A 22,501-nucleotide genomic window follows, 5' to 3' on the forward strand; every position below is an offset into this window, starting at 1 on the left:
TATTTTCTACTTTTGTGATTCTGTTTCTCTTTTGTCAATTGGTTCACTGGTATTAATTTTTAGATTCCACCTATAAGTGGTATCATACAATATTTGTCTTTTTCTTTCTGACTTACTTCACTTAGTATGATTACAACTAGGTTCATCTATGTTGCTGCAATTGGCATTATTTCATTCTTCTCATGCCTGAACAAATATTCCATTGTGGACATGTGCCACTTTTTCTTTATCCATTCATTGCTCAATGGACATTTTGGTTGCTTCCATGTCTTGGCTATTGTAAATCTTGCTGCAGTGCACGTTTGGGTGCATCTTTTCGAATTCTGGTCTTTAGATACACACCCAGCAATTGGACTGCCGGATCATATGGTAGCTCAATTTTTACCTTTTAAAGCCGCCTCCATTCTGTTCTCATTAGTGGCTGCTACCAGTTTACATCCCACCAGCAGCATAAGAGGGTACCAATTTCTCCACCACCCCTTCAGCATTTCTTGTTTGTAGATATTTTGCTGATGGCCATTCTAACTGGTGTGAGGTGATACCTCTTTGTATTTTGGATTTGCCTGACTCTAATAATTAGTGATGTTGAGCAGTTTTTCGTGTGCTTTAAGAAAAAAAAAAAACGGTGTGAGTAGAATTTACCTCTTGAAATTGTCTTCTTGAAAGTTTGCCCTGTGTTGAATTTTCTTGTCCATTCCTGACCGCAGGACATTTTTTGAGGGCAGGTGTCATTTACAGCCCTGCAGTCCTTGTGAATATTCTGTGACCATTAGCACTAGGTTTAAAGCTGCTGTTGTGGGAAACGGCCACAAGGCGGCAGGATTTCTCCATTCCCCACTCTGGTTACTAGGGCAACAGAGCCTTTCCTGGAAGTCCTGTTCCTTTGTTGTAAATTAGAGTGGAATGTGCCAGGACAAACCCCCAAAAGCTTATGTCTCATTACTTGTTTTTTTAATTTAATTTTTATTTTCTATCAGAGTAAATTGATTACAGTGTTGTGTTTGTTCTCAGTGTACAGAAACTGGTTCATTTATGCATATACATATCTCTATTCATCTACCGATCCTGTTCCCGTGTAGATTATTACAGACGGTTGAGTAGAACTCCCTTGCAATGAGGTAGGTCCTTTTTGATATATTTATTTTATCTGTATTAGTATATGTATGTTAACCCCAACATGCTAATTTACCCATTCCTCCCACCTTTCCATTTGGTTAACCATAAGTTTGTTTTCTGTGTCTTTCTCTGTGGAACTATGTTCATTGGTATCCATTTTTAGATAACACCTATAAATGACATCATAGGATATTTGTCTTTCTCTTTCTGACTTCACGTAGTATGATTATCTCTAGGCTCATCTATGGTTCTGCAAAGGGCACTGTTTCATTCTTTTTTTGTGGCTAATATTCCATTGTGTACATGTACCACTTCTGTCCATTCACGTGTCAGTTGACATTTTGGTTGCTTCCATTTCTTGGCTACTGTAAATCTTGCTGCAGTGGACGTTTGGGTGATAGTGTCTTTTAGATTCTGGTCTTCTCGGTTGATAGGCCCAGTAGTGGGTCGGCCAGATCATATGGTAGCTCAATTTTTACCTTTTAATGGCACCTCCATTCAGTTCTCGTTAGTGGCTGCCACCAGTATACATCCCACCAACAGCATAGAGGGTATGCATTTCTCCACAACCCCTTCAGCATTTATTGTCGACGTTTTGCTGATTGCCGTTCTAACTGGTGTGAGGTGATACCTCTTTGTCTTTTGGATATGCATGTCTCCAATTATTCATTATGTTGACCATTTTTCCATGTCTTTTTTTTTTTTTAATAAAAAAAAGAGTAAACTTTACCTTGTGAAATTTTCTTCTTGAAAATTTGCCCCGTGTTGAATTTTTTTGTCAATTTCAGACTGTCAGACATTTTTGGAGGGCAGGTGTCATTTACAGCCCTGCAGTCCCTTGTGAATGTTAAGTGATCATTAGCCCTAGGTTTAAAGCTGCTGTTGCAGGAAATGGCCACAAGGCGGCACAATATCTACATCCCCAACTCTGGTTACTAGGGCAACAGAGCCTTCTCAGAAGACATGCTCCTAGGTTGTAAATCAGAGTGGAATGTGCCAGGACGAACCCCCAAAAGCTTATGTCTCATTACTTCTTGTTTTTTTAATTTAAATTTTATTTTCTATCGGAGTAAATTCCATTACAATGTTGTGTTTGTTGTAGGTGTACAGAATCTGGTTCATTTATGCATATACATATATCTATTCATCTTCGATCCTGCTCCCATATAGGTTATTACAGAGTGTTGAGTAGACCTCACTTGTATATGGTGGTCTTTGGTGATTATATATTTTATTTGTTTTAGTATATGTATGTTAACCCCCGTATCCTAATTTATCCGTTCCTCCCACCTTTCCTTTTGGTTAACCATAAGTTTGTTTTCTAAGTCTGTGAGTATCTTTCTCTGTGGAAATATATTCATTGGTATCAATTTTTAGATAACGTCTATACATGATATCATAGGATATTTGTCTTTCTCGTTCTTACTTCACATATGATTATCTCTAGGCTCATCTACGGTGCTGAAAACAGCATTGTTTCATTCTTTTCCGTGGCTAATATTCCATTGGCTACATGTACCACTTCTTGTTTGTCCATTCATCTGTTGATGGCCATTTTGGTTGCTTCCATATCTATCTTGGCTATTGTAAATCTTGCTGTAGTGGACGTTTGGGTGCCTATGTCTCTTCCATTCTGGTCTTCTCAGGTTATAGGCCCAGTAGTGGGTCTGCAGGATCATATGGAATTTTTACTTTTTAAAGGCACCTCCGTTCTGTTCTCCTTAGTGGCTGTTACCAGTTTACATCTCTCCGACAGCATAGCAGGGTATGCATTTCTCCACCACCCCTTCAGCATTTCTTGTTTGTAGACTTTTTGCTGATGGCCATTCTGACTGGTGAGAGGTGATGCCTCTTTGTTGTTTGTATTTGCATGTCTCTAATTATTCGTGATTTTGAGCATTTTTCCATGTCCTTTTTTTTTGTTTTTGTTTTTTTAAAGAGTAACAAATTCTGTTGTTTTAAACCACTGGTTTGCAACAGTTTGTTATGGCAGCCCTAGGAAACAATTACAGGGCTTTTATAATCGGTGAAAATTAAACGGTGTAGTGCTTGTAATGATCTTTCTCCACCTTTCAATATTAAAATGTGCCTTATTCCATATGGAGTAATTTAAGGAAAAGGCATAATGTTCCATGCCACCAACTACATTTACTCAGAAAAACCTGGAACTTTGAAAAATACAACTTAAGACATTAAGCTTTGTTCTCCTACCATTGCGGGGGCTTTTCTTTGTTTACATACATTGCTCACAGACCTTAGATGGATAACTATAATAGATCACTAAGAATAAAGCAACGTAAGAGACAGTGAACATCAATGTTAAATTCAATGAACTTTCTACCAAATATATATATAATCTGAGATGCCAATGAGTAAAAAGAATAGAAACTTAATTTATGCAAACTCAGAAAAGGCTTCTGAAATGTTACTTTAGCTGTGACAGAGAATAATCACTTTAAATGTAATTGCTCTACATTTACTGATAGGAACTAAAATATCTCTTTCGAGCCCCATCTTCCCTTGCCAATGCCCTCATACAAATGTTGAGTTATGGATTTTTGCACTTTATGAAATTGAAATTCCTTAGTGATTTTCAGCACAATCATTAACACAAATAAAACAGATGTATGGCAACTCAATCCTATTATCATTGATTAACAACTGAGAATCATACATGATATGGACAAATAGATGTATATACAATTACATGCATATTTTCATATATGCTTACATTATTTATAGAAACATACATTTACATTAGCTTGAATATTATTATATGATAGTAGACAGATGCACATATAAAGTTAACCTTATTTGCTTAAGAACCAACATATTTTATTGTAAAGAAGTATATATGGAAGGAAAAGAATAGCTGCTAAGAGCTACTTTTTTTTTTTTTTAAGAACTGTTTCTTTTTAAATTTGGGTAATGACAAAATTGATCCTTCAACAGCCTTTTAAAATAATATAGCCTGAAAAATTAAATTTTGTAATTGAAATAATTTACCATCATTATTGAAATTAAGAAAGTATATATTAAAGAGAGTCTTAACTCTTCAGTGATTGCTTTAGAACCACAAAGGCATTACAAAGGAAGAACAGAGACGGGCTCCGTAGTCCAAAAGAAATCAATTCTTGAGTTTCTCAATCCAATACTTATTCCTAAAATCACTATATTCCTTTGAAGTAACTAAATTGAATATAAAAGCAGCAGATAGACGGTAACCACCCATACAGAACATTTTGGTAGACTTAAAGGAGTTTTAGGATATCTGCCTCCATAAATAAGTAGGCAATAAATCAGAAAGACATTGATATAAACATATAATAATAAAACTGAAAGGTCAGAAGGCACATTCTGAAGAATACAATCTTGTAAATAAAAGAGAATGAAGGTTTACTAATAAGGTAAAATTCTCAAGGAATGCTTATTTGAGGTTTAGAAAATTATTTTTTAAATTACACATTTAAATCTTATGCAAAAACAAAAGAATGCTTTTTTAGTGCTTTTTATCACTTAGTTCTAAAAAGTTTAAAAAATTCACAACAGAAATAAGAGAAAATGAAAGTTTCTTCCATTTCAAATATTCTATAAAATATTCTATGAAATTCTATATTCATTTTCTCCTAGTTTTTCTTAAACTTAAGGAAAAAAAAAAAGATGACATTAGTGTAGTATAGAGTTCACTGTAGATTCAGTGCTAGTTTCTTTATCCTGCTTTTCTTCCTTATGTGGTGAATCTAGTTCATTTCTATTTTCCTCCTCACTGGAATCACTGTTCAATCCACCTTCAACTCTGGCGAACTTCTTCTCATGTGAAGAACTTTCACAGGCTTTGTCTGTGGGAACAGCTCCTTTTCTTTGGGGTAAGATAGTGAAAAATGCTTCTTGCCAGTCTCTTGTTTCTAGGTATTCCAGAATAATCTCAAACACTGCAACAAAGACAAACTCCATGTGTTTCTTAACCTAGTCCATCACAATGGTGCATACTTTAAAACACATTGCTTTTGTGTTAAGAGTGCTAGTATGTCCTAATAACTACTTTGTTCTTATTACTTCTTTCTCCTGTATTAGCTGTCAGAGCCAATATGCCTAAGGTTCTCAAGGCTGCTACCTCTTTTGTAGCTTTTTCTCATTTCAGTTCTTAAGCACTCAGAGGTTTACCATTATCTGTTGTCAATTATAATAGACAGAGGACCTTTTTTGTTTCCTTCCTATACTTTGTTCCCTTCCACTTCTTTATCCTTTATTGTGCTAACATAAAACTAGGGAAAAAAAAGGGTTAGCGTTAACCTAAATTTCTTCTATCTTTCCTATATAGTGCCACTCACTCTGGGGAGTGTCTTGCCTGCTGTTTTTTAAAAATACTGTCTCCAGGGCTTCCCTGGTGGTGCAGTGGTTGAGAATCTGCCTGCCAATGCAGGGGACACGGGTTCGAGCCCTGGTCTGGGAGGATCCCACGTGCCGTGGAGCAACTGGGCCCGTGAGCCACGACTACTGAGCCTGCGCGTCTGGAGCCTGTGCTCCGCAACAAGAGAGGCTGCGATAATGAGAGGCCCGCACACCGCGATGAAGAGTGGCCCCCGCTCGCCACAACTAGAGAAAGCCCTCACACAGAAATGAAGACCCAACACAGCCAAAAATAAATAAATAAATAAATAAATTAGTTAATTAATTAATTAAAAAAAAATACTGTCTCCAATGTCCTTTCACTTTAATACACTGCTGGGGGGAAATTTGGATTACTTTATGAGAGAAAAGTAATTTCCACTAATTTAGCAAAAGTCTTAGAAGAAGTCCATTCCTTGAATCAATAAGTTTGTTTCTATAACTCCCTAGAGCCTGCTATAGAGAAATTTTAAAAGCCCAATTAGTAGTTGTGTACTAACAAAAATCTCTACTAAAAAAATTTTAAAAAGCAAAACTCCAGGCAAAGACTTAAGTCTGAGGATGTCTATTACAATGATATTTACAATAGTAAAAAGAAAAAAAATAACAACAGGAGAATGGTTACATTATTGTGTACTTAGATGATGGAAAATTACATAATAGCCACTAACAATGATTCAATAAATATAATAATAAATGAGGGGGAAACACCCCGGATTTATAACATTTTATGCAATAGAGTAAGAATCCAATTATGTAATAAATAATATTATATATGCATAGGAAAAGAACTGGAAGAAAACAGACCAAAAGGTTTCTACAAAGTATTTCTGCGTAGTGAAATTACACCTATTTATTTTTCTTTATACTCGTGTATATTTTCAAAATTTTCTAAAGTATGCATGTATTATTCAAACAAATCATAAATGATTACATTTTATAATTTTGTACCCCAAATTGTGTGTTTTCCAAAGGTGTGTATTTTCTACTTGTCCAAAATGTAAATGTAATGTTATTTTTTCACAGTGTTCACTCAGGTACATTTTCAGTTTATCCCCTTATAGCTTACCATGATTAATTGCCAAAACTTTTCTACTATTCATCTTCACGAAATTTCCAAGGGGGAGCTGTGCATGATCAATTCCATGTTCTGATGCTTGTTTATACGTGAGTCCCTAAAACAAAGATACTGTAACTTGGGCTAGAACATTACATTAAACTTAAAGTCTATGAAAGAATAAATAATTTTTAGGAAAGCCTTTAGTTCAGAGAATATAATCTGAAAAAGTGTGCATACGTTTAACCACTAATTTGGAAACATTCTCTTGACAATAAGTATAGTTAGAATGTTGCTGGCATTTGTCTTAACCAATTTACAAATGAGGAAACCAAAGACATTATGCTCTCTGTCCCATCACAAAGTTCCTCAGTGGCAGAACCAAAGGAAAAACCTGGCTCATGCCTCCTGACTCAAATAGCTTCTCATCACTCCACACTGCCTTTCTCTCTTAAAGTACACAAACTGAATTCCTAGAGAAGCATCATCATTCTTCCCATGGATTTAAAGGATAAAACTATGTTTCAATTACATAACACTAAGAGGCACAAATGGCAAACACAAATTAAATAAAAACCTGAATTGAAAAAAATGTTCAACTGCCTATAAATTTTATTTTTCCCGTTCTGTCAATTAAAAGAATGCTGAATATAAATTTTCTCTCTTCTCAAAATTAAAATCCTTAAAGCCTGGGTCTAATCAGGACTGAAAGAGCCAAAAGACAGAGTGAAGGAGGAAGAAGAGCTAAACTTCTCAACCAATAGGTTGCATGATTTTTAAAATTTTTATAGCACTGACCTCACTGGGTTGCAGTGAGGATAAAGCAAACTACTATATGCAAAATGCTTTGCTTAGCTAGAAAGGTGACTGAAATAGTGTAGGCAGTCAAACATCAACTATCAAAGTATTTACTATCAAGAAAATTGATATTACTATCAAGAAAACTGATATGTCAATTTTAAGTATGAGCAAAAGCAAAAATAAAAACTTAATAGTACCTTGTGATGGTTGTGATCTACTAATCCTCCAATCACATAGGCCTTTGATTCATCTAATTCCTTTAGTACATTAGGTGAATCTGATGTAAGATAAATCAGTTCTTCTTTCTGTATGAATTCACTATAGTGCTCTGGTTTGATGTGGATATCCTTTAAAACACAAGGGGAAAGATGTTATTAATAGGATTTTGTGAAAATTGGCTAAAAATGATTATTTTCTTTTCCCTAGACAAACCCATCCAAAAAATATATGAAAGGAAGTTTGAAAGAATATTATAACAATGTATTATTTATTTAGAATCTACTACCCCAGCATCTTTTCACCTCACATCTCAATTATTTAAGTAGCCTCCTGATGTTATTTCCCTGTCTCTAGCCTCAGATCTCTCCAATTTACTTCCACACACGGATGGTGCACTCATTTTCTGAAAACACTACTCTCATGTTTTATCTTTATCTGTAGAATAAAATTCAAACTCCTTAACTTAGTAATTCTTTCCTGAATATAGCACTAACCTATCTAACTTTCTCTGTTCCAACAAAACAAACGCATTTTTGTCATGTATTTGCTCACACTGTTCTCCAGCCAAAGAATGCCTTCTCCAATTACTTCCTTCTCCATCTACATGAGTCATCTAAAGGAAAGGGCTTACAGATTTAATAAATTCCGTGCATCTGCTTCCACAAAGATACACATTTGAAATCTTCTTCACCAAAACTGTCAGTTCAGAGGTACAAGACTGAACAACAGTTGGCAGTCAGAATTTTGCAAATTGCACCAAAAGAATAAAGGAAGATGCATCACCAGGCTCAGATGGCATTTCTCAATATTTTTTGTGGAAATCAAAAATGAAGCAGGAGACCTCTCACCTAAGATGTATACCTTACTGATTAATAAACAGCCATTTTTCTGGAAAATGGTATATTATAAACTTGGTCCCTATGTTTAACAAGGGCCCCAAGAGGAATATGCATAATTAGAGACCAGCGAACTCACATCTCTCTGGAAAACTGGTGGTATGAAATAATAAATTTAACAAGCCACAAAATAACTGAAAGTATGCCTATTCTAACTTATTATTTCTTAGGAAAATAGGCATGAACATAAAACTTGGTAAATGTACTGTACTTTAAAACTTAAAAAACCTTTGAAAATGTTTTATACTATGGACTATTAATAAAATAAATGCAGTCATGGGATTAGTGAGTGAGAGAGGGAAAGTCTGTCACGCTGAGAACTGGCTTGGAGAAAGGAAAAAAGTGTAGGAATAACCCACTACTTCTCTGAGTAGAATAGGGTTAAGGTTCCTTAGGGACTGGTACTAAAGCCAATCTATTAGTCATCTTTGCAAATGACTGAGAGTAGTTTAGTCCAAAAGAAAAAAAAAATGTGAACCACATATGTAATTTGAAATCTTCTAATAGCCACATTAAAAAAAAGTGAAAAGAAATAGAGGAAATTAATTTTAATAATACATTGTATTCAACACAATATACCTGAAATGTTATCATTTCAACTTATAATAACTGTGGGTTTTTTTTTTTAATTTTAAGGAGATACTTTACATTCTCTCTTTTTTTTTTGGTACTAAGTCTTTGAAATGCAATGTCTATTTGACATTTATAGTACATCTCAACTCAGACCAGTCACATTTCAAGAGTTCAATAGCCACATGTGGAAGTGGACACCATATGGTATAGTACAGATTTAGAAGAAAGAGAATGCAAGTACATTTCCAAATTTTAGAGTGACTTCACTCTTATAAATAATGTATAGCCAGTTTGCCAGGTAGAGACTGCATACAGACCTTTAAATTTTTTCCTTTTTTAAAAAATATGTTCTAAAGTTGGCAGTAAAATAGGGAGATTTCATGAAAGCAAGTACAGATTATATCTCAAGGCTCTTGCTTCTCCCACTGGTAAACTTAGGTACAGTGATACGCAGGGTTTGTAGCTGCTGACTCTTATATTTATTAGTATTGTGTAGAACTTAGGTAAAAAACGTAGACCTTTAAGCATAAAAATACCTTGAATTATGTGAGAGTTAATCTAGTTTAGTTACCTTCCAGTTGACCCATCCTTTGTCATTTTCATCCATGTTCTTTTTCAACTGGCCTCCATGGCTTGTCAAGTAAAACTGATAAAGAGATTGGCAGGTATAGAAAGAGAGAGCAAATGACTATTAAAGTCAATATTTTATGCCCTCATACACTCATCTGATTATCAATGAAACACAAAATATTTTCATTCTGGAAAAAAATAAATTTATGGCACGCTTTAAACATGCAAGAATAAATTTGTGGTACAAGCGACGTGTATTTTTGTGTATCTCCTAACCCACTAACTTCTGTATTCCATCTACATTTTCATCCTGTTTTCTAAGCAGTTATAATCTGCCTCTTGTTTAATGATCACTTTTCTATAAACTTCCTGCTTCCATGTGAAGTTTCCCTTCCCCTTCTTTTGCCACTACAGTTATTTTTTACCAGTCCAAAATCTTCATAATTTTGCTTTGACTCTAAACCCTGAAACCTATTTCAAATCTAATCAAGGGTGAGATGAATATAGAATGTAAAAATATAATATTACTATCACTTGATAAGAAGAAAATATCTAACCAAAAGTATATTAAGATTTTCTGGTTTTTAACATCAGTGAGCCAGAGTTAATTTTTAGGTCACCTAGAATTCAAACAAATTCAGTAAGAAAAATGACCCTACTCTTAAGGGCAGCCAACTAGTCTCACAAATCACTTCCTCATTCTAGCTAATAAAGTACCTTTCAAAATTATTAGTGACTCAAAATCCTTTAAGTAGAAAAAATCTAGCCAACAGACACAATGGCACATATCAGCCAGGGGCAGTTACCCTATTCCACAGAAAGGAAGGAATTGAGAGCTGAGAAACTGGTATGAAAATATGCATATGTCCTTTAATGAAGATGTTCAACTACACAGCAATGAACAGGTCAGTGTGTACAAGACTAATGATGAATGGGCACAATGTGTTTGAGAATGAGGTGAAAAAATGTTTAAAATATTTTATTTTTGTAGAAAAATAAAACATATTTACAAATAGGCATTTCGTTCTCTAAGAAAGATTACCTGTAAGACTCTTTCTTGTAAAAGCAATGAGGATTATCTACACCTTTTCTGAAATAAGATATAAAAGGAAACTGGAAGTTTGTTTTAAATTCCCCAAACATACCTGCACAGGATGCAGTGCTCGTCGATTTTCTGCATAACATCGTTGAATCTGCTTATGAAGTTTCTTAATGTCCTATAAAAGAGTGCAATTTTTAAAGCAATATTTTCAAAATTATCTATGGCCATTACACAATCCGAGTGGAATAGAATAAGCAGAAGGTATGACTAGATAGGGACATTCTTTCTTTTGAAATACAAGTCCTTTCTGATAATTTCCATTCAGTTTTCTTACATACTAATAAAATAATTACCATAAGTCAATACTCTATAAGTGACCCATTATTTCACATTTTGTAGCCACTTAAAATGCAAGTTCAGGAAAACTTTCACTCTTCTTAAGAGACAACAAAAGAAAAAAAGAACTCTCTTATAGTCATGCTATTACAATTTTTATAACTACCAAAGGTTATAAACATATTCCTTTTAGTAGCATTGTTTAAACAACCAGATTTCTCAAACTATTAAATAAGAAATAATTCTATTAAGCCAATCATATTTCTTATTTTCTTCCTTTTGATTAGGATAAATAACAACCCCCCCACAGCTCTTTATGATTAATATGCAGTTACTGAGTTTCATAATCTATTATGGTATCTGTCTTTCCCTCTGTCTATACATATACATATAAATAAAAGCAACTTATTAGCTACTTTAATTTAGGGTCACAGATTTTGAAAAACTTTATTTAAGATGCATTTTAAAGCTGATTTGGTGGTGTTGAATTCCCTTAGCTTTTGCTTGTCTATAAAGCTTTTGATTTCTCCATCTAATATGAATGAGAGCTTTGCTGGGTGGAGTACACATTCCTGCACACTAACAACAGAAGATCAGAAAGAGAAATCAAGGAAACAATCCCATTTACCATCACATCAAAAAGAATAAAAATACTTAGGAATAAACCTATCTAAGGAGGCAAAAGACCTGTACTCAGAAAACTGTAAGATACTGATAAAAGAAATCAAACATATGGAGAGAGATCTAAGATATTCCATATTCTTGGATTGGAAGAATCAATATTGTCAAAATTACTATAGTACCTAAAGCAATCTACAGATTCAATGCAATCCCTATCAAATTACCAATGGCATTTTTCACAGAATAGGAACAAAAAATTTTAAAATTTGTATGGAAACACAAAAGACTGAATAGCCAAAGCAATCCTGAGAAAGAAAAACGCAGCTGGAGGAATCAGGCTCCCTGACTTCAGACTATACTACAAAGCTACAGTCATGAAAACAGTATGGTACTAGCACAAAAACAGAAATATAGATCAATGGAACAGGATAGAAAGTCCAGAGATAAACCCATGCACCTATGGTTACCTAAAGGAGGCAAGAATATACAACGGAGAAAAGACAGTCTCTTTAATAAGTGGTGCTGGGAAAACTGGACAGCTATATGTAAAAGGAAACCATAAACAAAATGAAAAGACAACCCTCAGAATGGGAGAAAATATTTGTAAATGAAGCAACTGACAAGGAATTAATCTCTAATATATACAAACAGCTCATGCAGCTCAATATCAGAAAAACAAACAACCCAATCAAAAAATTGGTAAGAAGACCTAAATAGACATTTCTCCAAAGACATACAGATGACTAAAAAGCACGTGAAAAGATGCTCAACATCACTAATTATTAGAGGAATTCAAATCAAAACTATACTGAGGTATCATCTTACACCAGTCAGAATGGCCATCATTAAAAAATCTACAAACAATGCATCCTGGAGAGGATGTGGAGAAAAGGGAATCCTCCTGCACTGTTGGTGGGGATGTAAACTGGTATAGCCACTATGGAGAACAGTAGGGAGGTTCCTTAAAAAACTAAAAATAGAGCTACCATATGATCCAGCAATCCCATTCCTGGGCATATATCTGGAGAAAACCATAATTCAAAAAGATACAGGGGGGAGGAGAGAAGATGGCGGAAGAGTAAGACGCGGAGATCACCTTCCTTCCCACAGATACAGTAGAAATACATCTACACGTGGAACTGCTCCTACAGAACACCCGCTGAACGCTGGCAGAAAACGTCCGACCTCCAAAAAGGCAAGAAACTCCCCCCGTACTTGGGTAGGGCAAAAGAAAAAAGAAATAACAGAGACAAAAGAATAGGGACGGCACCTGCACCAGTGGGAGGGAGCTGTGAAGGAGGAAAGATTTCCACGCACTAGGAAGCCCCTTCGCGGGCAGAGACTGCGGGTGGCAGAGGGGGGACGCTTCGGAGCCACGGAGGAGAGCGCAGCCACAGGGGTGCGGAGGGCAAAGCGGAGAGGCTCCCGCACGGAGGAGCGGCGCCAACCAGCACTCACCAGCCCGAGAGGCTTGTCTGCTCCCCCGCCGGGGCAGGCGGGGGCTGGGAGCTGAGGCTCGGGCTTCGGTCGGATCGCAGGGAGAGGACTGGGGCTGGCGGCGTGAACACAGCCTGAAGGGGTTAGCGCACCACAGCTGGCTGGGAGGGAGACCGGGAAAAAGTCTGCAGCTGCCGAAGAGGCAAGAGACTTTTTCTTCCCTCTTTGTTTCCTGGTGCGCGCGGAGAGGGGATTCAGAGCGCCGCCTAAACGAACTTCAGAGACGGGCGCGAGCCGCAGCTAACAGCGCGGATCCCACAGCAACAGGGGCGCAGAGGAAAAAGCGGAGAGACTCCCGCACAGAGGCTCGGCACCGAGCAGCGCTCACCAGCCCGAGAGGCTTGTCTGCTCCCCCGCCGGGGCAGGCGGGGCTGGGAGCTGAGGCTCGGGCTTCAGTTGGATCGCAGGGAGAGGACTGGGGCTGGCGGCGTGAACACAGCCTGAAGGGGTTAGCGCACCACAGCTGGCTGGGAGGGAGACCGGGAAAAAGTCTGCAGCTGCCGAAGAGGCAAGAGACTTTTTCTTGCCTCTTTGTTTCGCTGCGCGCAAGGAGAGGGGATTCAGAGCGCCGCGTAAACGAACTCCAGAGAAGGGCGCGAGCCGCGGCGATCAGCGCGGACCCCAGAGACGGGCGTGAGACGCTGGGGCTGCTGCTGCCGCCTCCAAAAAGCCTGTGTGTGAGCACAGGTCACTCTCCACACCGCCCCTCCCGGGAGCCAGTGCAGCCCGCCACTGCCAGGGTCCCGTGATCCCCGGACAAATTCCCCGGGAGAACGCACTGCGCACCTCAGGCTGGTGCAACGTCACGCCGGCCTCTGCTGCCGCAGGCTCGCCCCGCCTCCTCCGTACCCCTCCCTCCCCGCGGCCTGAGTGAGCCAGAGCCCCCGAAGCAGCTGCTCCTTTAACCCCGTTCTGTCTGGGCGGGGAATAGACGCCCTCAGGCGACCTACACGCAGAGGCGGGTCCAAATCCAAAGCTGAACCCCAGGAGCTGTGTGAACAGGGAAGAGAAGGGGAAATCTCTCCCAGCAGCCTCAGAAGCAGCGGATTAAAACTCCACAAACAACTTGATGTGCCTGCATCTGTTGAATACCTGAATAGACAACGAATCATCCCAAATTCAGGAGGTGGACTTTGGGAGCAGGATATCTTAATTTTTCCCCTGTTCCTTTTTTTTGTGAGTGTATATGTATATGCTTCTGGGTGAGATTTTGTCTGTATAGCTTTGCTTTACAATAGCTTTATTTTACTTCACTATATTATAGCCTCTTTCTTTCTTTCTTTCTTTCTATTTTTTCTCCCTTTTACTTTGAGCCGTGTGGACGAAAGGCTCTTGGTGCTCCAGCCAGGCATCAGGGCCGTGCCTCTGAGGTGGGAGAGCCAACTTCAGGACACTGGTCCACAAGAGACCTCCCAGCTCCACGTAATACCAAACGGTAAAAATCTCTCAGAGATCTCCATCTCAACATCAAGACCCAGCATCACTCAATGACCAGCAAGCTACAGTGCTGAACACCCTATGCCAAACAACTAGCAAGACAGGAACACAGCCCCATCCATTAGCAGAGAGGCTGCCTAAAATCATAATAAGGCCACAGACACCCCAAAATACACCACCAGACGTGGATGTGCCCACCAGAAAGACAAGATCCAGCCTCATCCACCAGAGCTCAGGCACTAGTTCCCTACACCAGGAAGCCTACACAACCCACTGAACCAACCTTAGCCACTGGGGACAGATACCAAAAACAACGGGAACTACAAACCTGCAGTCTGTGAAAAGGAGACCCCAAACACAGTAAGATAAGCAAAATGAGACGACATAAAAACACACAGCAGATGAAGGAGCAGGGTCAAAACACACCAGACTTAACAAATGAAGAGGAAATAGGTAGTCTACCTGAAAAAGAATTCAGAATAATGATAGTAAGGATGATCCAAAATCTTGGAAATAGAATAGACAAAATGCAAGAAACATTTAACAAGGACGTAGAAGAACTAAAGAGGAACCAAGCAATGATGAAAAACACAATAAATGAAATTAAAAATACTCTAGATGGGATCAATAGCAGAATAACTGAGGCAGAAGAAAGGATAAGTGACCTGGAAGATAAAATGGTGGAAATAACTACTACAGAGCAGGATAAAGAAAAAAGAATGAAAAGAACTGAGGACAGTCTCAGAGACCTCTGGGACAACATTAAACGCACCAACATTCGAATTATAGGGGTCCCAGAAGAAGAAGAGAAAAAGAAAGGGACTGAGAAAATATTTGAAGAGATTATAGTTGAAAACTTCCCTAATATGGGAAAGGAAATAGTTAATCAAGTCCTGGAAGCACAGAGAGTCCCATACAGGATAAACCCAAGGAGAAACACGCCAAGACACATATTAATCAAACTGTCAAAAATTAAATATAAGGAAAACATATTAAAGGCAGCAAGGGAAAAACAACAAATAACACAGAAGGGAATCCCCATAAGGTTAACATCTGATCTTTCAGCAGAAACTCTGCAAGCCAGAAGGGAGTGGCAGGATATACTTAAAGTGATGAAGGAGAAAAACCTACAACCAAGATTACTCTACCCAGCAAGGATCTCATTCAGATTCGATGGAGAAATTAAAACCTTTACAGACAAGCAAAAGCTGAGAGAGTTCAGCACCACCAAACCAGCTTTACAACAAATGCTAAAGGAACTTCTCTAGGCAAGAAACACAAGAGAAGGAAAACACCTACAATAACAAACCCAAAACATTTAAGAAAATGGGAATAGGAACATACATATCGATAATTACCTTGAATGTAAATGGATTAAATGCTCCCACCAAAAGACACAGGCTGGCTGAATGGATACAAAAACAAGACCCATATATATGCTGTCTACAAGAGACCCACTTCAGACCTAGAGACACATACAGACTGAAAGTGAGGGGATGGAAAAAGATATTCCATGCAAATGGAAATCAAAAGAAAGCTGGAGTAGCAATTCTCGTATCAGACAAAATAGACTTTAAAATAAAGACTATTACAAGAGACAAAGAAGGACACTATATAATGATCAAGGGATCGATCCAAGAGGAAGGTATAACAATTGTAAATATTTATGCACCCAACATAGGAGCACCTCAATACATAAGGCAAATACTAACAGCCATAAAAGGGGAAATCGACAGCAACACAATCATAGTAGGGGACTTTAACACCCCACTTTCACCAATGGACAGATCATCCAAAATGAAAATAAATAAGGAAACACAAGCTTTAAATGATACATTAAACAAGATGGACTTAATTGATATTTATAGGACATTCTACCCAAAAACAACAGAATACACATTTTTCTCAAGTGCTCATGGAACATTCTCCAGGATAGATCATATCTTGGGTCATAAATCAAGCCTTGGTAAATTTAAGAAAATTGAAATCGTATCAAGTACCTTTTCCAACCACAACGCTATGAGACTAGATATCAATTACAGGAAAAGATCTGTAAAAAATACAAACACATGGAGGCTACACAATACACTACTTAATAACGAAGTGATTACTGAAGAAATCAAAGGGGAAATCAAAAAATACCTAGAAACAAATGACAATGGAGATACGACGACCCAAAACCTATGGGACGCAGCAAAAGCAGAGCTAAGAGGGAAGTTTATAGCAATACAAGCCTACCTCAAGAAACAGGAAACATCTCGAATAAACAACCTAACCTTGCACCTGAAGCAATTAGAGAAAGAAGAACAAAAAAACCCCAAAGCCAGCAGAAGGAAAGAAATTATAAAGATCAGGTCAGAAATAAATGAAAAAGAAATGAAGGAAACAATAGCAAAAATCAATGAAACTAAAAGCTGGTTCTTTGAGAAGATAAACAAAATTGATAAACCATTAGCCAGACTCATCAAGAGAAAAAGGGAGCAGACTCAAATCAATAGAATTAGAAATGAAAAAGGAGAAGTAACCACTGACACTGCAGAAATACAAAAGATCATGAGAGATTACTACAAGCAACTCTATGCCAATAAAATGGACAACCTGGAAGAAATGGACAGATTCTTAGAAATGCACAAACTGCTGAGACTGAACCAGGAAGAAATAGAAAATATGAACAGACCAATCACAAGCACTGAAATTGAAACTGTGATTAAAAACCTTCCAACAAACAAAAGCCCAGGACCAGATGGCTTCACAGGTGAATTCTATCAAACATTTAGAGAAGAGCTAACACCTATCCTTCTCAAACTCTTCCAAAATATTGCAGAGGGAGGAACACTCCCAAACTCATTCTACGAGGCCACCATCACCCTGATACCAAAACCAGACAAAGATGTCACAAAGAAAGAAAACTACAGGCCAATATCACTGATGAACATAGATGCAAAAATCCTCAACAAAATACTAGCAAACAGAATCCAACAGCACATTAAAAGGATCATACACCACGATCAAGTGGGGTTTATCCCAGGAATGCAAGGATTCTTCAATATACGCAAATCAATCAATGTGATACACCATATTAACAAATTGAAGGAGAAAAACCATATGATCATCTCAATAGATGCAGAGAAAGCTTTCGACAAAATTCAACACCCATTTATGATAAAAGCCCTGCAGAAAGTAGGCATAGAGGGAACTTTCCTCAACATAATAAAGGCCATATATGACAAACCCACAGCCAACATTGTCCTCAATGGTGAAAAACTGAAACCATTTCCACTAAGATCAGGAACAAGACAAGGTTGCCCACTCTCACCACTATTATTCAACATAGTTTGGGAAGTGTTAGCCACAGCAATCAGAGAAGACAAAGAAATAAAAGGAATCCAAATCGGAAAAGAAGAAGTAAAGCTGTCACTATTTGCAGATGACATGATACTATACATAGAGAATCCTAAAGATGCTACCAGAAAACTCCTAGAGCTAATCAATGAATTTGGTAAAGTAGCAGGATACAAAATAAATGCACAGAAATCTCTTGCATTTCTATACACTAATGACGAAAAATCTGAAAGTGAAATTAAGAAAACACTCCCATTTACCATTGCAACAAAAAGAATAAAATATCTAGGAATAAACCTACCTAAGGAGACAAAAGACCTGTATGCAGAAAATTATAGGACACTGATGAAAGAAATTAAAGATGATACAAATAGATGGAGAGATATACCATGTTCTTGGATTGGAAGAATCAACATTGTGAAAATGACTCTACTACCCAAAGCAATCTACAGATTCAATGCAATCCCTATCAAACTACCACTGGCATTTTTCACAGAACTAGAACAAAAAATTTCACAATTTGTATGGAAACACAAAAGACCCCGAATAGCCAAAGCAATCTTGAGAACGAAAAATGGAGCTGGGGGAATCAGGCTCCCTGACTTCAGACTATATTACAAAGCTTCAGTAATCAAGACAGTTTGGTACTGGCACAAAAACAGAAATATAGATCAATGGAACAGGATAGAAAGCCCAGAGATAAACCCACACACATATGGTCACCTTATCTTTGATAAAGGAGGCAAGCATATACAGTGGAGAAAAGACAGCCTCTTCAATAAGTGGTGCTGGGAAAATTGGACAGGTACATGTAAAAGTATGAAATTAGAACACTCCCTGATACCATGCACAAAAATAAACTCAAAATGGATTAAAGACCTAAGTGTAAGGGCAGACACTATCAAACTCTTAGAGGAAAACATAGGCAGAACACTCTATGACATACATCACAGCAAGATTCTTTTTGACCCAGCTCCCAGAGAAATGGAAATAAGAACACAAATAAACAAATGGGACCTAATGAAACTTAAAAGCTTTTGCACAGCAAAGGAAACCATAAACAAGACCAAAAGACAACCATCAGAATGGGAGAAAATATTTGCAAATGAAGCAACTGACAAAGGATTAATCTCCAAGATTTACAAGCAGCTCATGCAGCTCAATAACAAAAAAACCAACAACCCAATCCAAAAATGGACAGAAGACCTAAATAGACATTTCTCCAAAGAAGATATACAGATGGCCTAAAGACACATGAAAGAATGCTCAACATCATTAATCATTAGAGAAATGCAAATCAAAACTACAATGAGATATCATCTCACACCGGTCAGAATGGTCATCATCAAAAAATCTAGAAACAATAAATGCTGGAGAGGGTGTGGAGGAAAGGGAACACTCTTGCACTGTTGGTGGGAATGTAAATTGATACAGCCACTATGGAGAACAGTATGGAGGTTCCTGAAAAAACTACAAATAGAACTACCATACGACCCAGCAATCCCAATACTGGGCATATACCCTGAGAAAACCATAGGTCAAAAAGAGTCATGTACCAAAATGTTCATTGCAGCTCTATTTACAATAGCCAGGACATGGAAGCAACCTAAATGTCCATCGACAGATGAATGGATAAAGAAGATGTGGCACATATATACAATGGAATATTACTCAGCCATAAAAAGAAATGAAATGGAGGTATTTGTAATGAGGTGGATGGAGTTAGTGTCTGTCATACAGAGTGAAGTAAGTCAGAAAGAGAAAAACAAATACAGTATGCTAACACATATATACGGAATCTAAGGAAAAAAAAAAAAAGGCCATGAAGAACCTAGTGGCAAGAGGGGAGTAAAGACACAGACCTACTAGAGAATGGACTTGAGGATATGGGGAGGGGGTGGGGTGAGATGTGACAGGGTAAGAGAGTGTCATGGACATATATACACTACCAAATGTAAAATAGATAACTAGTGGGAAGCAGCCGCATAGCACAGGGAGATCAGCTCGGTGCTTTGTGACCACCTAGAGGGGTGGGATGGGGAGGGTGGGAGGGAGGGAGATGCAAGAGGGAAGAGAAATGGGAACATATTGTATATGTATAACTGATTCACTTTGTTATAAAGCAGAAGCTAACACACCATTGTCAGGCAATTATACTTCAATAAAGATGTTTAAAAAAAAAAAAAAAAAAAGATACATGCACCCCAATGTTCATTGCATCACTATTTACAATAGCCAGGACGTGGAAGCAACCTAAATGTCCACTGACAGAGGAATGAATAAAGAAGATGTGGTACATATATACAATAAAATAATACTGAGCCATAAAAAAGAATAAAATAATGCCATTTGCAGCAACATGGATGCACCTAGAGTTTGTCATACTGAGTGAAGTAAGTCAGACAGAGAAAGATAAATATCATATGATATCGCTTATATGTGGAATCTGAAAAAAGGGTACAAATGAACTTATCTACAAAACACAAATAGAGTTACAGATGTAGAAAACAAACTTATGGTTACCAGAGGGTAAGGTGGGGGAGGGATAAATTGGAAGACTGAGACTGACATATACACACTACTATACATAAAATAGATAACTAATAAGGATCTACTGTATAGCACAGAGAACTCTAGTCAATACTGTGTAATGGCTTATATGGGAAAAGAATCTGAAAAAGAGTGGATATACGTATATGTATAACTGATTTACTTTGCTGTACACTCGAAACTAACACAACATTATAAATCAACTATACTCCAACAAAAATTTTAAAAAGATGCATTTTAGAGGGCTCCAATCAAGATCGCGGAGTAGAAGGACGCAGAGCTCACCTCCTCCCACAAATACATCAAAAATACATCTACATGTGGAACAATTCTCACAGAATACCTGCTGAACACCGGCAGATCTCAGACACCCAAAACTGCAGGAAAGATCTCCATGTAACTGGGTAGGATGAAAGAAAAAAAGGAATCGTGACAAGACTTGAGCCCCTGGGTGGGAACAGTGAAAGAGGAAAGGTTCCTGCACCCTGGGAAGCCCCTTCACTGGCAGGGAGATCAGCTGGGACAGAAAGGGAGCTTCAGAGGCTTGGAGGAGAGCGCAGCAGCTGGTTTGCAGCAGGCAGAACAGATGGAGACCTGCACAAATGGTCCCTGCCACCGCCCTGCACTCCCCAGTCTGAGATGTGCTTTTGCTTTTGTGTATGGTGGCTGGGTGCTAAAGCTCGGGCTTCAGAGGACAGACCCAGGGAAAGGACGGGGGTTGGCTGCACGGAGACAGCCTGAAGGGGCTGGACTGTGGCTCAGGCCTGCCACAGAAGTGAAGCACCATCATTAAGGGGTGCACAAAGGGAAGGGCAGGGGCCGCCATAGCAGCCTCACTCTTGGTGCACTCACAGCAGGTGTGCTGCTGCCACTGAAACCCCACTGTTAAGGGGCAGTGCCTGCCAAAGCTGCGTCTTTCTCAGTGAGCTCAGCAGGCTCAGCGCTGCCTCTACGAGCTCTGGGAGCACGCAAGTGCCAGCGAATTGCCCACACACAGAGGCGGGGCTGAAATCAGAGGTGATCCCCAGGGACCGTGTGACTTACGAAGCAGGGCTGATATCTGAGCCCTCTCCCTGTGGCTGTGCGATCTGTGGGTTTAGGCCACTGCTGCCAGCTTTGTAAACTCAGTGCCTGCAGAACATCCAAGTGGGCTACAGGTGCTCCCATGGCTGGGGCGGGTCTGGCCTTAGCAGCTGTGGGCTTTGTGGGTGCGTGCATATGGAGTTGGGCCAGGGTCTGGGCTCCATCCATAGCTCCCACGGCAGGTCCAGGTGTGCAACTACTGCAGTCCTGTTACCTGACTTCAGTGGATCTGCACCAGCGGATTTGCGCTGGTGGCTTTGTGAACCCAGCACCTGAGGAACAACAGGGCCAATTGCCTGCATTCCCATGGTTGAGGTGAGGCTGAGGGCAGTGCCAACAACAGTGTACTTTGTGAGCCTGCACAATGGGTGACAGATGACATGACGGAGCACACTTCTCAGCGGACAGCTCTGGCAGAGGAATACTCAGTGGCTCCTCTCCCAGTGGGAGTGCTCCAATACTGCTTACCTCACACTACAGCTCAGAAATGGATCTGGGGGCTTCTACTCCAACAACTGGGGAAGAGACCTTGCCTCCAAAAGGGCTGTGACAACCACAGAGCAAAGAGGAGGCCCTGCTCAATATTCAGTGCAGGCTCTGGCCACCACAACCCCAGTCACACCCCCTATCGAGGAGATAACGGCAGGCATCCATACAAAAAACAGCTCTCTCACCAAAAATATTAAACCCATGCAGGCTACACAAGGACATTCCCACATAAAAATATCTCCAACTATTTAGGAAATAATTGTTTCTCCTAAACTCATAGAGTAAGAGAACTATAAGTAAAATGAAGAAAACAGAGGAACCACTCCCAATGAAAAGATCAAGAGATTGCCAGTCAAAGACAATGAAACAGATTCCTTCAGTCTAATAGACATCAAGTTCAAAAAGGAGATAATGAAAATACTGAAGGAAGTAAGGAAGGCTATTGACAGAAATGCAGATTACCAGGAAAAGGAACTAGAAAAT

General features: G+C 38.7%; 1 protein-coding gene across 5 annotated transcripts in view; it reads right to left on the minus strand.

The window, feature by feature from the left end:
- Window positions 1-4,600: 4,600 nt before the first annotated feature.
- TRMT10A (tRNA methyltransferase 10A) overlaps window positions 4,601-22,501 on the minus strand; it is a 31,942-nt gene continuing 14,041 nt past the window's right edge. For 4 of the 5 annotated variants that reach the window (XM_068542488.1, XM_068542487.1, XM_068542490.1 and 1 more), the window contains exons 4-8: window positions 10,767-10,838; window positions 9,623-9,697; window positions 7,561-7,710; window positions 6,575-6,680; window positions 4,603-5,048 (exon numbers count right to left, since the gene is read on the minus strand). In XM_068542488.1, coding sequence (XP_068398589.1) covers window positions 4,783-5,048; window positions 6,575-6,680; window positions 7,561-7,710; window positions 9,623-9,697; window positions 10,767-10,838 — 669 coding nt within the window. In that variant the 3' untranslated portion in view covers window positions 4,603-4,782. Of the gene's footprint in view, window positions 5,049-6,574; window positions 6,681-7,560; window positions 7,711-9,622; window positions 9,698-10,766; window positions 10,839-22,501 lie in introns of all 5 variants that reach the window. The other variant, XM_068542492.1, reaches the window with a different exon arrangement.

The sequence above is a fragment of the Eschrichtius robustus genome, chromosome 4 (genome assembly GCF_028021215.1).
Source record: "Eschrichtius robustus isolate mEscRob2 chromosome 4, mEscRob2.pri, whole genome shotgun sequence".
NCBI classification, from domain to species: domain Eukaryota; kingdom Metazoa; phylum Chordata; class Mammalia; order Artiodactyla; family Eschrichtiidae; genus Eschrichtius; species Eschrichtius robustus.